General features: G+C 35.9%; 1 protein-coding gene across 2 annotated transcripts in view; it reads right to left on the bottom strand.

Annotated features, from left to right (window-relative positions):
• Positions 1 to 6,209: 6,209 nt before the first annotated feature.
• The window catches only part of LOC122841229 (tensin-3-like), a 39,968-nt gene continuing 30,320 nt past the window's right edge, over positions 6,210 to 15,857 (bottom strand). For both annotated transcript variants that reach the window (XM_044134361.1, XM_044134362.1), the window contains exons 17-27: positions 15,601 to 15,730; positions 14,473 to 15,011; positions 14,312 to 14,398; positions 14,082 to 14,213; positions 11,114 to 11,209; positions 10,195 to 10,272; positions 9,950 to 10,027; positions 9,574 to 9,742; positions 9,424 to 9,492; positions 9,298 to 9,327; positions 6,210 to 9,170 (exon numbers count right to left, since the gene is read on the bottom strand). In XM_044134361.1, coding sequence (XP_043990296.1) covers positions 9,026 to 9,170; positions 9,298 to 9,327; positions 9,424 to 9,492; positions 9,574 to 9,742; positions 9,950 to 10,027; positions 10,195 to 10,272; positions 11,114 to 11,209; positions 14,082 to 14,213; positions 14,312 to 14,398; positions 14,473 to 15,011; positions 15,601 to 15,730 — 1,553 coding nt within the window. In that variant the 3' untranslated portion in view covers positions 6,210 to 9,025. The remainder of the gene's footprint in view (positions 9,171 to 9,297; positions 9,328 to 9,423; positions 9,493 to 9,573; positions 9,743 to 9,949; positions 10,028 to 10,194; positions 10,273 to 11,113; positions 11,210 to 14,081; positions 14,214 to 14,311; positions 14,399 to 14,472; positions 15,012 to 15,600; positions 15,731 to 15,857) is intronic.

The raw sequence follows: 15,857 nt of genomic DNA, 5'->3' as shown, positions 1-15,857 counted from the left end.
CTTTCCAACTGTCTTCAGGGGTCAATTCCTTGATTAATTTTTACCCACAGATCATGGCTATTAAATCCAAACTGTTACAAAAAAGAATAAATATGGGAGATCTATACACACCATCAAGTTAATACAAATAAAATCTTAACTGGCTAGTATTTATGTATGTAAAATGCAAACAAGTTATTTTATCTGTAATTAGGCAATTAAAACTCAAATGTTTTCAGGATTTGGCTCAGGATGTGCTACTGTAGGTTGACTTAATTTTTCTGTTAATGTATGTAATTTTGTATCAAGACAGTGCTAAAACAGATTCTGGATGAATTACACCAATATGACTAATGACTAAGAGAGTATACAAACCAAAACAAATAGTTAAACCTAATCAGTTAAAACATTTACAATGTTGCCGTTTAAAAGAATGGATTGCATTTTAAACACAGTTGAAATATAACTTTCTTGCTTGGCATATTTTGCATAGCTGAGTTTCATAGCTATGAGAGATATTTCAGTTCTTGACCAGAGAAGACAAAACATACTTTAATCCAACACCACAGAGGAAATCAGACATGATTTGAGGTAGAGCATTCCATTCTTTTGTATCATGTTTCTTTATAATGTTAAAAAAAAATCCACCTCATGTATTTGCTATTCACACATTAATCTTTGGGGCATTAGTAAATGATTACAGACATTTAACAGATGTCCCAAAAACTTCAATAGAAAAGCAAAACTAAGTACAGGTGCATCATTAACATTTGACTTTAAAATGTCTTGAAAGTTAAAGTCAAATAAGTAGCCAACAAGTTCTGGCATACTGCCATCTGTTAACAGACAGGTCTACAGCAGAGCAGTGCTTGTGGAATGCCAAACATTTTTTTTTCATTTGCAAAAAGAAAAGAAAAAAAAAAAAAAAAAGAGTTCTGATTTTTCTCCCTTTCCTACATTCTTAGCTCTTCTGAAGGAGCTCTCTCAGCCACCTGTGCATATTCAGCATAGCAAAGGAGAGCAAGAGTAATGTACTGGAGGAATGTCATCCTGCAGAGCAGCCACTCAATAAAAAGGGAGTGTGAAGAATGTGCTTTTGCAAACACAGGATATTACTGTACATGTGTTCAACATAACCTGCTGTCAAAAGCTGCACCGGCCAACCGCAACAGCTTGTCAAATCTTAAACCACTGTAATTTTCCACTTCTTTAAGATGATCTGGGTAAATCAGATATACATGCCTGGAGCTCTGTGAATTTGCTGAATTTGCTCCAGTAGCCAGATTGTCTTGCATGCTGTCAATTATTGTGCTGACGTGCTTTGCTAAATATAAACTAGGTACATAATAGTGCAGGGAAAATAAGTATTGACCACATTTATGGTTTTCTTTTCCAGAAAAAAAATACAGCAACATTTATATGGCATACAAAGAAATCTATGAAAAGTACTAACCCCTTTAGATGCTTTACCCTTTTCATTGCTTTCACAAACCATAACCTACAAAATTAGGCTTTTATGACAAAAAAAAGACAGAGCAAAAACACTTTCATTCTAAACTGAAAACTGAGTTCAACGATACTGACAGTTAAATAAAAATATGTATCATAAAAAAAGTTATTGCATACATACTCACCCCCTTATGACTGACCTATTTTAACAGAGGCCCAGTCAGTTGGTACTGGTAGTCACAGAGTGAATGAAATGGAGATCACATGAGTGCAGTTAGTGTGTCTCAAGTGATCGTAAAGTAAAGACAGCAGTGTCTGGAAGGTTAAATCATCCTCGCCATGATGGCAGCATGAAAACAAAGGTACACACCAAGCAAATCAGAGAAAGTGATATTTAAATGAATAGATCAGGGCATGGATAGGAAGAAAAAATATCTCTTAAGTACTAAACTGGAGTTCAGATAAGTCCATCATCAAAAAATGGAAGAAATACACATAAATCTGCCTCAGTCAGGGCATCCTCACAAGCTGATTGACAAATTTCTTCTTTGGGAGCCAAAGGTCATTTTCAAGATACTGAATTGAAGCAAAAAAAGATCAAATATTCAAGGGGTTGAGTACTTTTTGTAGGAATTATAAACAATTTATGATTATGTGTCATGATTTAGAATAAAACAGTAAGAAAAAGCTACTGATAACAGGACAAAATAAGTTACTAAAAGCCTCATTAAAGGCTTGTAATAAGGGTTCTTATTTTTAAGGTATTGTACAAGAAAATCTTCACAATTTTGCTGTGAAGATTTCCAATGATGGCAAATGCATTTCTTAACTTCTAAATATTTAGCCGAGCGTGTTAAGGGGCACACCCCAGATTTCAAAATAACAATTTAACCTTAAACCAACTTTACTGTTTCTGTTATGGCAACAATGGACATCAGGATCAGCTACAGAAGAACTTAAACACAAAAAATGTCAAAGATCCAAGAAATATCTGTGTTTTAAAATCAGTTGCATTGATGTGTGTGGCATTGTATTTGATAAATTGTAAGGACTATTTTCTTAACAAGTACTATGCCCCATTATAAGAAGAGCTGTTTTTGAGTTAGGGTTATGGAAAATACCTGAATAAACAGTTTATGAAAATTCAATGAAAAATCCTGATACAGGTATAAACACAAACATGTGGGTGTGTGTTTGTGTATACCTTTTAACACAAATGAAACTTTTCCCTATTCTTGGAACCAGAGATGACTGTGGAGGTCATCTGGGTCTGCTTGGTGAGGGTGTGCAAATATACACACCCTCTGTGTTGGAATAAAAAAGAATTGAAGGCCAACAGCCAGATCACATGACAATGTCTGGTCCATTGCTGTTATTTCTTTACCCCCCTACATAGTCCCATGACTGTCTTTCATATAATTGTTCCAGTCTGAAAGTCTTTTTGGGACACTCTCATTTTAGGTGACTTGGAAGGAAGCATAAGTCTGCATTGTGATTAATACGATAATCTTTTCTCTTTGATTCTACTCTGACTGGCAGCCATACAGAACTTTAACAATTTTGTGATTATTAGAGGCCTGAGGCAACCTTTTATCGTATTCCAAGGTTGGTTAATAATTTTTTGGAGCGGTCTGGCTGTAGAAGTGCCATGGTCCCCATTTCTGGAGGCTTGGCCCCCCGAGGCACTCCTAAGCTGTAATTAGGCCCAAGTGGAGGGGGAGTGTGAAGCTATAGTGGAACTTCCAGCACCCAGCCGGATTGGGCTGAAAGTGGCGCCACTCTTTTTGTGCCTTGAATCCTCCCTCCATTCAACCAATTTACTATAGTTCCTGTTAGACATTTCAACATTTCAGGAATTTGCACATATACTTTGATGCTAGTCTGGATAACCATGATCGTTTTGCTACAAAATACAATGACAACAAACATTACATAAAAACTTACTGATTAAATATAATGTATGATTCTATTCATGTTTGATTTATCACTTGAATCCCTTCAAACATTTGTAAACCACAGCAGAAGTAAAACATTAAATTAAATATGGGACACTTTTATGCACTTTTCTACAGTCATGTATGTTTTTTTTTTGTCTTCACATAAAGCGATGCACATTTTTCACATGCAAGCAAAAAAATAATAGATTTTGAAAAAAGACATCTGTTCTGCAGATGCAGACCTCGCAGTGGTTCATCCATCTTGTAAGTGATGGTGATCTTTGCTTTGTAGCCGAAGTGGTGGGGAACAGACAGAAGTTAATCACAGTTCCTGTACCTGGTGCAGGCAGTCACAAATGTTTTGTAGTTCTTTAATGGAATGAGTAATCTTTAACTTCACCTGCATTTAAATGCTGCCCTTTAGCACGAAAACCATAAACCGTAGGTCCAGTAGTCGGTTAAGCATTTAGGCATTTTCTTTGCTTCCACGATGGCTGCAGAAACTCAGCTAACCTCTGTAAGTTTACACTGTATCCATTAATGTACAATAATTCTTCCCCTGAGAAGGGGTCAGTAGATTCTGCTGCTCTCTTTTACACAATTACCAGGCAATCTCCCCATTGGGACCCATCCACAGCCACAGTGGGAAATATCAGGCCTGGGACCCATGAACTAAGTCATACTGTATCCTCTGTTTACTGGGTCACATCTTTATGCTCAAAAGTCCAACATTATACAACTTCTATTGGTTTCAGAAACAATCTGTCGTCTTCTATCCCTGTATTTTTATCTGCACAAAACCAAGCAGAGAGACCTCATTTTCTGCTTCTATCTCAGCGTGAACTTTCTATTTTTGTCTACCACCCTTTGTTCTGCTTCAAATGGGAGCTATTAGCCCTGACCCTTTAATTGCCCTCAAAAAGTCCTGCATAGCTCAATGCATGAGGAATCACAATGGACCTTCTCAGCCCCATAAATAGGATTCCTAACTTCCACATTGGTGCCAAAATAAAACTTGGACAGACTGGTGAAAAGCTGGGAAGTTAATTGTAAAGTTGTTATGACTAGTATATTGTATGTGACAGTCTCAATTAATATCACTTAGAGGGCTCTTGCTAAGTCAGGATTCCCCTCATAACAGATGTCATCTTACTGTTAACTGCCTTTTCAGTGATTTTGTTCATTAACTTTGTCTTTTTTCCCCCTGATACTAACATTTCTTTTATGGTACTGGGTGCCAAATTTCTGATAGACGAGCAACTACCTGAGTTGGTGTCGAATTTTATTACTATAGTCATGCTTTTTGACCCATTACTTTTGAATAAAACTTTCAAGCTTTTCACAACTGAAAGTAACTATATTACTAAACTCAAGTAACTTAGTGACTTGATTTTAGTATAAAATTACACTATGTGCCTGAAAAAATACATAATACTTCTTTTTCACACTTTTAAGTGAAATGGGGTTGAAAGCATTCCCATATAAACCACACCTAACATACATATTTGTAAGAACAAATTATGAAAGCTATGTGCCATTTCTCTTCTTTACAATTATGCACCACTTTTTGTTAGTCTTTTACATTAAGTGTCAAGTGTTTTCAATGTTGCCTATGGGACTCACTGTATCTCTTACAGCTTGCACACACCGGTATTTGTAGAGTGCAATATGTCTGACATGTTCTCTGCTCAAATGGTGTTATTTGTCATTCTGGACTTTCCCCACCTACTTTTATTTTAAGACCACTTTACTCTAAATAACAGAGGACGATGGGCTCCGAGTTCTCTGCAGTCACCACACCACACCTGGGCCTAAGCATCCTCCCAGCCCTCCCCGGGAATTCTTTCACCACCTGCAGAGAGGCATTAGTGAGGGAGGTGGGAGGAAGGAAAGTCCACCCTTTTAGAGCTTTTCCACTTTTGAAGGTAGACTCTGCAATTTAATCCTTCCATAGCATTTTTAAAGCAACCTGTCCTGTATGGGCTTGTGCAAAAGGTAGGACCCATATTTCACTGCACTTCTGACAGTCGCTTGGGATAAGTGCATGTCATCTAATGTAAGTACAAGAGTACATCTGTAAACCTCTTTCAAAGATGTGAAGCTTCAGGTCAGTGAGTAATAACCAAAAGCTGATTTCAACATTATAACTATAAAGTCCTCTTTCTCCTCAATGGCTCCGCTTATTCAGGTCTTGTAGCTGGTGTTGCTAGTGTCCTCTGCTGGCAGGAGAGATAATTTATTTCCAGTTATTATGTGACAATATAACTTTTTTACAGTAGGCAACAAGGGTCATCTCAGCAGGAAAACATGTAAAATAGAAGACCTCAAATTCACTTTCTTGATACCAACACTTTAACAGAACAGGAAGAATAATTCACATCTAAGAATGTTTTCTTTTAGCTATATCCTGTCAGTTTTGCCTCATATTGTACTCGTGCTCATCCTTTTGTTAGGCTGATCTCAGCAAAAGAGGTCAATTACTGTTTGTTTTTTTACTTTTAGTGTCTATGGATGCTTGTTTAAAACTCTGATTGCTTTCATTTACAAGTCTCTTTTGAATAACTTCCTCTCTCACATGCAATCACATTTCTGCAGTTCAAGTTGAAAAATTGACTCTTGGGCTACACCAGTTTTTTCTAGCGTTTTGCTCATATGAAAGCCAAAAAAGAAGAAAGTCAAGGAAAAGAAATAAAGTAATGAAGCAAAACTACCTTCATCCATCTCTAATCTCTCATTCACTTAACAATACAAAACGCAACCAATTTCCTGTACCATTACCCAAAGCCTTGAACAGGAGGGTTTTCTGTCTACCTTACAACTGATTTTGCTAAAGAATGGTCTCTCTTAAAACAGAAAAAAAAAAATTGTGTGTTTATTTACATAACACATTAAAAGGACATGACATCAATACAAAAAGAAGATGCAGACATGTAACACATTATATGCACAGGCATTATAAAATAAGCATGAGGTACAAGTATATAGGGAGTTACATCTATGTAAACATTTAATCTTAAGTTCATATTATAATACTTTTGATCTGAATCTCAAAAGTCTCACACTTAAAACCAAATATGTACATATGTTGTATAAAATAACTACCTTTTTTTTCTTGCTAACATTATGTGAGTCCAGTCATTTCTCAGTTTATTTCGGTTGGCCAAATGCTAGAATATATTGAGAAATAAAATACTTTCCTCAAATTCAGACGCTTACATACAATTTTATAGGGTTTGGTAACATTGTCCTTTAAAATGTGTGGCTTGATGTTGAGTACCTCTATGACCTTCTTATCTAATTTGACAAAATACTTTGGCTCATTGTCCATTTGGAAGATCAATTTGTGCTCAAACTTTAACTTCTCTGTGGTTGTCCCGAGATGTTGCTTCAAAATTTCCACAATACATTCTTTCATGACGCCTTCAATCTTGTGAAGACCACAAGGCCTTCCAGCAGCAAAACAGCCACAGAGCATAATGCTGCCACCACCCTACTTATCAGCTGTTAATGGTACATGAGGCTATGCAAAATTTTCACTTCTACCTTATAAATCTAACAATGGTAAATGTTACAAACATTTATGTTTTGACACATATTGATGTATATGTCTCCCATGGGAGACATATTTTGATAATAAGTCTCCCATGGTTTTAGCACTCACCTATTGTTTGAAGAACTAAAAATATCACCTTCAGGCCTCTATATAAATGTTGTACGCTGACTTATAAGAAACTTACAAAGCTGGGATATTATGATCATTTGGGCTTTCCCAAATAGTTTATAAACATGGTGGTCTTGAAGTATTTAAACATATGTATCTGAAGAAAGTAATACAATCTTATCTAAAAATAAAAAAGATAATATTCTGGCATTAAACAAATAGAAATAAAAGAATTATTCTTACTGACCTATCAAAAGAAAACATTAGCTTGATCTAATGTTAGACAGTGAGAAAAACAGCTTCTTCTGCAGTGCAGGAAAGTATCAGGTTTCAGGGGAAATCCATCCAACAGTAGCAACAATTTTGTTGTGACTCTGGGTTCCTCTCTGGATTTAAATGATTATCCAAAGCAAAAAAGGTATATGAAAACAGTCACTATCTCAAATACAATAATCTTGGACAGTTAAAAGTAATTTTTGCCCCAAGCACAGGTGTATTGTATATGTCATTGACAGATGACTAATGGTGACTAAGTACACTTCCAACACTGAACTATATATTTCATACAAATTAGTTTTAAAAGGTTAAAGCCTCCTCTACTGCTCTTCTTGCCCCCAAATTCAGCAGCTTGTTTCCTTTTTTAAGTCAGAAAGACCTCAACTAAACTACAAGACTGTTTTTGGCCATAGTATTCCAGCAAAAAAACAAAAAACTAAAGCTGGAAATCTAGGTAGCTGATTATGATAGGCATCATCTTCTATAAAATAGCAATATTGTCTTTTAACCAGTTTTTGCATGTATATATACAATTATATATATATTATTTTTTAGGGTTTAGATGAAACAGCATTGTACATTGCCTATAAATTTAATACAAAAACACTCACATAAAATCCCTCAAAACAAAAACAAAAAAATTCCAAGTGGTCATGTTCTAATATATCTTATGACAAAAAAAAAAGACCTTAACACTTTAAAAGAAGACACTCCAATACAACCCATGCATACCGTACTCAGAAAAAAGAAATACACATTGCATAGGTAAAATATAACAATACAAAATAAACGCAGCTATCTCCAAACATACATATTTTCCCCATTTGTTACTCTGTTTTTCAGATATTCATAGTTCAAACTGAGATACTCAGATATAGTAAAAAAAGAATATGCTTGTACGTCACCTACAAAGTAATGTTTGTTAATTGCTTGGATTAAGTCAGTTTGGAATTAATTTGTAATTTAAAAAATATTAAATTAAAAAGCACATTGCTCCCACCAAATCTTTATGTTGTCACACATCTGCCCCTCAACAGGCATGTGCTCTCATTATGCAAAGTTGCTGAGAAAAATTTCCCTCTACGTCAAGCAATATTTGTCCCACAAGAGAACAGAACATTCTAAATAGCTAACTAGAGATTCTTAACACTCTGATCAACAGTAAAGAGTAAATGAGTCCTTAAGTTAAATTTTCAAGGAAGCTGAAAAAATAACAAAAAACCCTCTTGTTTCTTAACATGGAATTTCTTTTTCTCTGTTAAATAAATGTACTTGGAAGAAAAAAAAAAGAAGAAATCTTTAGAAAATTATCAGTCTGATGCAATAAAAGCTTAATTTATTTTCAAGCTTTTTAGACATTCAAATCACCTGTGTTCAGAAATGTGTAAGATGTTGATTATTTAATAATAATTTATAACAGTACAGGGCACTAGAATTGTAAATGTATAGAAATAACAATACTTTAAGGGTCTTGAGCTGACTTACGGTAAATTTCAATTAGAAATAAACAGGCAACTGTTTTCTTCTTTGAAACATATCACTGTTTGTCTACTAATAGTATTATCAGTGAGTTATTTCAGCAACACTCAGTAAATATCCATTTAACATCCACAGTCAGAGACTTTTTCATTAGCAGTTCCTGACTTTAGGTACTCCGTATCCTCAGTCTTTTGGTTGCTGCGTCTGGCCTCAGTAAACATTTTTCCAGGTGATCAGCTCTGCCCTACTTACTCCTTTGTGAGCCAATCATCACTTTAGAGACAAAGTTCACAATGGCACTCGCTGGCTGTTCGGGGTCATGTTCTGCAAATAGGTGGCACACATTGTCCATGGAAGTGCCAGTTTTTCTTGCCACAAAGCCAAAGATTCTGCAAAGGCAAAGCATAGTAGTTAACTGCAGCAGTGTCATCTACCACAAAAGGAACATTTTCTTTCAAAAATAGCTGTAGGGACATGGTTTTGACTGAAGCTTTGGAGAAAATAATAATTACTTACTTTGCTGATGGACAGCCATCTTTCTTCCACCTACAAGTAGTAATAACATGGCATCAGTAAATATTAAAAATAAATGTGGTAACCTAATATTTATATTTATGATATGATTTAATGAACAAGTCTTACTTTCTATCTTGAGGGTCCAAAGCACAAAATATCACGGTGTTGACATTGTAATGTCTCCTGAAAAAGAGTCTGAAAAACAGATTTATATTGAAAAATCATGGATGTATCCGTGTGGTAGCAGTTTTGGAAAAGTGTGTGCTGGATGCTCACTTCCTCTGGTTATCCGTGAGAGTAATTCCCTGGGAGGAAACTTTGAAATGGACCACAGTAGGGATTGGTGGAGGGTTAGCGTCCAGGGTCATGGTCGTGGCTTTCTGCACTGCCTGGACTCCTGTTAGAGACTCCATCTCCACAGAGCTCAGGTACCACACATTACAGGCTGAAGCAACAACAAACAATCAAATTCCAACAATCAAAGTTGCATAGAGCAAATAACAACAGAGTAAGTGCTCTCAGTGATTCAGTGCTAGAAATAACTAAAAAGCAGGACATAAACACAGGGATTGGGTCATTGCATTACAGTCTGGTTTTTACTGTGTTTGTCATAAAGTCTATTTACGGTGAATGATCTAAGAAGTCTGATTACCTGCTCCCTGTTTCAGCAGCTCAGTAGCTGAGTTAGTGACTGAAGGTGAAATGCTCTCCACAACATCTTCAAGAGGATCTTATGAATAGCAAAAACAAAGAACATAAGTAACACAGCTGGTTATGAGATTATTGCAACAACCACTTATAGACTGGCACTGAAATACGCTGGTAATTTTTTTACATAAAATTATGACCATAGTTCCACCAATGCAAAAATTATAGAATCTCTGTGTGAATGTTTACCTTTGTCCGGTATAATAAGTTTACAGGGAAGAGCCAGTGGGGAGATTGAATGTTGGTAAACCAAGGCAGGTAAGCTTCCTGTAAAACAACAGAGTGGGAAAACAAAATTAAAATTTACAGAGAAGTTGCACTGCCAACTTTGTAGTATTAATCATTATTAAAGGTCCTTTGTTAAAAGTTAGAACATATGATGCAGAGTGAATAAATATTTGTTTTAAATATAATGACAGTTCTCGGTTAACTTGGTCAGTGTGATTAGTTTTTATATCTTTCCAGCTGATTTGTTTTCCTCATGCTTTAACTATTTAATTGCTTGTATAAATAGCTGCACTGCAGACAGACTGTTATTTTACTCGTTGAATGTGTTTACTTGTGTCTCTCTTGAAAAAGAGATTTTATTGCCAATAACACAATTATTTTCTAAGTGAAGGTAACAGCATTAAAAGAAAAAAAAAGGCAAGAGTAGAAAATAAAATGTTCCAAGTGAAATGAGGAATTTATCTAACTGGCATTTAAGATCTGCAAAACCTATAGATAATGCAGAGTTCCTAATAATACAGTTCAAATAAAAGTGAGAAATACAAGTACAAAACTTTAAAGAGAATTTTTAAAATCAAAGTCTATAAATTGTATAATTTAAATAATAAGAGAAAAAAATATATTGAACAAATAATTAAATACATCAGTATTTAAATGTTTCAATGATACTAGTTGTTATTCCAAATATATTGGTTAGTTTATAGCACTTTTGGGCAGCCATTAAAAAAAAAAAAAAAAGTCTTAAATGGGTAGGAAATGCTATATAGATCACTTGTACCATGTACTACACACCGGTAGAGGGCAGTATTGTTCAGAGGCTCCTAGTTTTACATGTTGAGAAAAAAAGTATAATTCATGTTTCAGCAGCATAGACACTCACCAAAGTAGGGCTCATTGGGGCACCCCTTCAGACGCACGCCTTTCTGTGTGACCTCAATCAGGAAGTGGCGCACCAGTTCGTTGGATAGATCACCTCCTGTAGGGAAATGGACACAAGTAGTTAATATAATTAGTCTGCTTTGTTGGTCTGTCTCATATACTGAATTTTTGTCCATGCAAGAATTTTTTCTGTCTAAAAAATATTGAAATACAAGTCATTAAAAACATTTCTGTCTCAATGTGAGGTGTCTTCAAAAGGCATGTGAACACAAAGGCTTGGAGAAAAACTTGCTTCTCGGAGCAGCTTGGATTTCACATTTCTGAAGAGTAATGATGGTCCAAGATCAAATGGGACTCTGGACTATGTCATGATGTGATGGAAAACAAAAGGACAGATGTGAGAAGTGGGGGAAAATGGAGGGACCAAATGAAGATTTAATCTGGGATAAGAGTATAAAATAAAAATCTAGATTTTTTATTTTTATTTTTTATTAGGTCAGGTTTCTTTCTGTAAAAACATTTAGGAAATACAAAGTCACTACCATGACCTACACTATATACAGTTGATTTTATACATTCACACCACCATTTGATTCAATGCATAACATCTTTGATTTGCCTCATAACCACACTGCTAACAGAACAAACAGGGATTCCATCACCCAAAGTTGCTCAGAGCTGCATTACTGTATATAGTTTAGATTTAAAAACCTGCAAATACAATTCTTGAAAATGAATTTTGCAGGGCCCATTTTAAAATCTGCAAATCAGTCTTACAATTTTTTACTGTTTTATATATGATCATAATATATTAACAGCTAAAAAAAAAACATGCAGAAGAAAAATGTGTAATTAACACAAGTGATGAAGAGGCAGCTCATTTTAAATAACAAAAAAGTACCAATCCAAACAATAAACCTTAAAAAAAATTGTGTAGCGATTAAAATTATTTAAAGTCAAAACATAGTCGACCTAAAAGTGTAATGCAAAGACAAATATGAATACTGAATACTAAAATCACTTCAGCCAGACTGAAGGGTCAGTAATAAAATACTAATCTATTTCAAAAGGCAGATTTTCTTTGTGTGTGCTTATTTTTTAGCAAAAATAAGCTTTTGCTAAAAATCTCTTGCATATGTTCATAATCATCAGAATTCAATGAATTTTCAGTAAAATCCCAATGTTTACTGAAAATAACGTGTAAAGAAAGGACTTCATTTCTTACGACCTGGAGAAATAAAATCATTAAGCAGAGTTTTGAAAAGTTTGATTTAATATGTCAAATGCAGGTTTTGTTGACCAAACATTCATCTAAGGCAATTCTCTAAGCCAATAGAGTGGAATGTTCTTTCTTCTCATCTCTTCGATGGGTTGAAAGGGAGACGTTTACAGATATTTGTTTTCTTTAACAGAACTACAAAGCTTTGGATAATGAAAGATTTGCCACTCAGACTGAAGCTGTGAAAACATTGCCAGTCCCCTGCGTTGGCAGTGAATACAGGAAGCCTTCGTGTCCCTATGTGTTGTTTCCTTCCCAGAAAATACGCCTTCTAAAGTCATTAAAATGGTTTCTGATTCACATTTTGTGGGATCAAGTTTCTGTCTGCCTCCTCCATCTCCACCATCAACCTTTGTTTGGTTGTTGTAATACTGCTAAATATTTTGCCCAGAATCATTTACCAATTTTGTTTTGATCCCTAAAAAAAGAGTTAATTACACAACTATGCAAAACAAAACAAAACATTTAACTAATATACAAACAGAAATGTGCACATAGTTTTTATATAAAGCAGGTATAGTGTAAGTGGAGCAAGTCACTTTCCTCCACTGTCCCCTGAGAACAGGTTTACAGAACCAGTATGTCTTTTGTTAAGGGTGAAACATTAGCTGTATATCTATGACAATCAGGCAATACAGGTCTGCTTCACAATGATGATGCCCAGAAGAGAGAAAAAAAGATGATGAGAGTTTACAAACAACAGAAAGACGGATTCTCAGTTTCCAACATGAAGATGACTACAGTGGGTTGTAACTAAAGACAACTTGGGTGGGACTTTGTTTCTTCACACGCTATACAGGATTATCTCTGGATTATTGTCAGATATCATAAACATGACATTTGAAGCATTGTGCTGGAGTCATTGTGCTGGAGCATTGTGATGGAGGGACGTTAGCATGGATTAGCAGGAAAAACAAAGGCAAAAGTCAACTAAACAAGTTGTATTGCATGGATACTCCATGCAATACCCGGAGTAAAACATCTGTAGAATGTATTTTTTAGGTTTACACAACTAGAAACTGAATGTAATTTTTGCTGCCAGATCGAGTCGGGACAATCTATGAGCTTTACTCGTCAACCTTTGCCAGAAATTCTCAAAACATTCAGGTGTAGACATAGGCTGGGTTATTTTTGCATTTCATCATATCTCTGGCATTATGTTTAGGCTTCTTGTCCTGTTGGATTAAACAAGATTAAATCCAGGCTTGTTTTGCATTTAAGCTCAAATCATTTTCACTAACTAACTAACTAACTAACTAACTAACTAACTAACTAACTAACTAACTAACTAACTAACTAACTAACTAACTAACTAACTAACTAACTAACTAACTAACTAACTCCATTACCCTTCTGGATAGCAGCATTATGACAGCATGCTGCCAACATCATACTACACAGTTGGTCCAGTATTCTCAGAGTGATATGCAGTGTTATTTTTCAGCCACACACATCATGGTTCAAGCAGGCCCTGGCCTGTCTTGTGTATTATTTGGTCTTCATGATGAAGTCTGTTCTTCAATTATCTCTACAAAAATCCAGACTTCTTAAAGCAATTGTTTGCAATGGAATTTACTGTCTGTACAAGAGTGAAGGGAGTGAACACATAGAGGTCACAATTATCAAATATTTATTAAAAGGCATGCAAATAAGTTTTTAATGCACTGTAAATAAAAGACATGTAACACACCTTTTCTGCTCTGCTGGATGACTGAGGGAGGAGGTGTAGACACCTTCATAGCCAGACCATAAGCCCCTTTGAAGGAGTGGCTGTCCCTCACTATGAAGCAGCCAGGCTCCTTCTCCTTCAAAACTGAAATAGCTAAAAGAACACAAAGAAACTGTGTTTGAGTCTTACAAGCTTTTGTTTCTTCAATTAAGTAAAATAATCTAAACCCATTCAGAATAAAGCATATCTACCTTGATCTCTTGAAATATCTGGTTTATACCAGAATTTTGAAGTTTCCTGAACAAACTTTACAGTCACCTGCTTGCTGACCAGTACATCTGGAATAAAAATAATAACAGAAGTACTGAGTTAAAGTTCACACATTACGCCATAAGAAAGAAAATGTACTAACCTGGGAGAGGTGAGGCAGCAAGTGGTGTCTGAGCTGACAAGTCGGGCAGCACATTAGGAAAAGGAATACTCAGGGAGCTCCCACTATGGGGACTCGAGAACCCACTGAGGGCTGGAGATACAGTCCCCAGTGAATGCTCTCCATCTGATACCCTCTTTTTTTCAGGAAGCAGAGGAGGCTGTGTCTGGGGAAACTGTAACTGATGTTGACCGTCCATTGAAGTTAGAAGATCCCTGTCGATACCCATGTCCAGACAGTCTTCGCCATAGTGAACTGAGCTGTCTTGCTCGTCAAAGCGCTGGGGACTACGGCTGATTGTGTAGCCAGTCAAACGGCTTCGCTGGCTGCTTCGTGGAGAGCTGTGTGCGTTGGGGACAGGATGCGCATGAGGTTGGTGTAATGGAGGATGTAAGGGAGAGTGATGGCCATATTCGAGAGACACCGAGGCCGGTGGCGGCTGTCGGACAGATGGGTAGTTACTCAGGGAGGATTGATGGGTCAGGACATGATGCTCTGGCCAGGACTGACTTACAGATGAGCTGGATAAATAAGACATTAAATGAAAAGTCAATAATGGCACAAAAGCTAACAACCTGAGACTAAATTGCTGTGAAACAACTTACAGTGCCTCACAACTGTATTTATTCTCCTGAGAATTTCCCACATTATAATACAATTATTTACAATTACAAAGATCAATGTGTCTTATTTAATGGGACATACCAATGCAAACCAACACATAATAATGAAATGGAAAGATTCAATGCATGGTTTGCAACATGATTTCCAAAAACTAAAAAGGGTTGCAGGCATGTGATTTGATACCACAAAAGAAAATCTAGTGCACCTGGTTTCTTCTAGAAATCACCCAATTAGTAGATAAAGTCTCCCTTGATTGAATAGTTCAGTTGTTCAGTAAACAAATCGTAGGTTTGTTATAGTATCGCAGAGAGCAAAAAGCATCATGCAAACCAAGGAAGATAGCAGACACACCAGGGAGAGAGTGGTGGAGAAGTTCAAATACTGTCAAGTTATAAAACAAACCCATGAGCTCCAAACATCTCACAGAACACTGTGCAATCTGTCAAGTAGATTAAAACAAAGTTTGATATGTAGTTGTGGCACTACCTGTCTGTCTGCTGATGATTTCCGGTGATGGAGGTAGAGTACATTGAATTTAGATTCCTGTGGCAGCTGATAGAGGAATCTGGCAAAGTCTCAAAGCTCACATGATTGATCACAGAATGTCCATGAGGTTCTGCAGAGTTACCAAAAATAAATTAAAGGAAATGATTGAAACAAAAAAAGGAAACAACAACAGCAGCAAAGATTAAAAAAATAATAAAAATAAAAAATAAAAAAAAATACAGGAAGAACCAAACTGA

The sequence above is a fragment of the Gambusia affinis genome, linkage group LG12, assembly GCF_019740435.1.
Source record: "Gambusia affinis linkage group LG12, SWU_Gaff_1.0, whole genome shotgun sequence".
In the NCBI taxonomy this organism is placed as follows: domain Eukaryota; kingdom Metazoa; phylum Chordata; class Actinopteri; order Cyprinodontiformes; family Poeciliidae; genus Gambusia; species Gambusia affinis.
The sequence above is the reverse complement of the archived record's forward strand: the minus strand, read 5'-3'. Positions and strand labels throughout refer to the sequence as shown.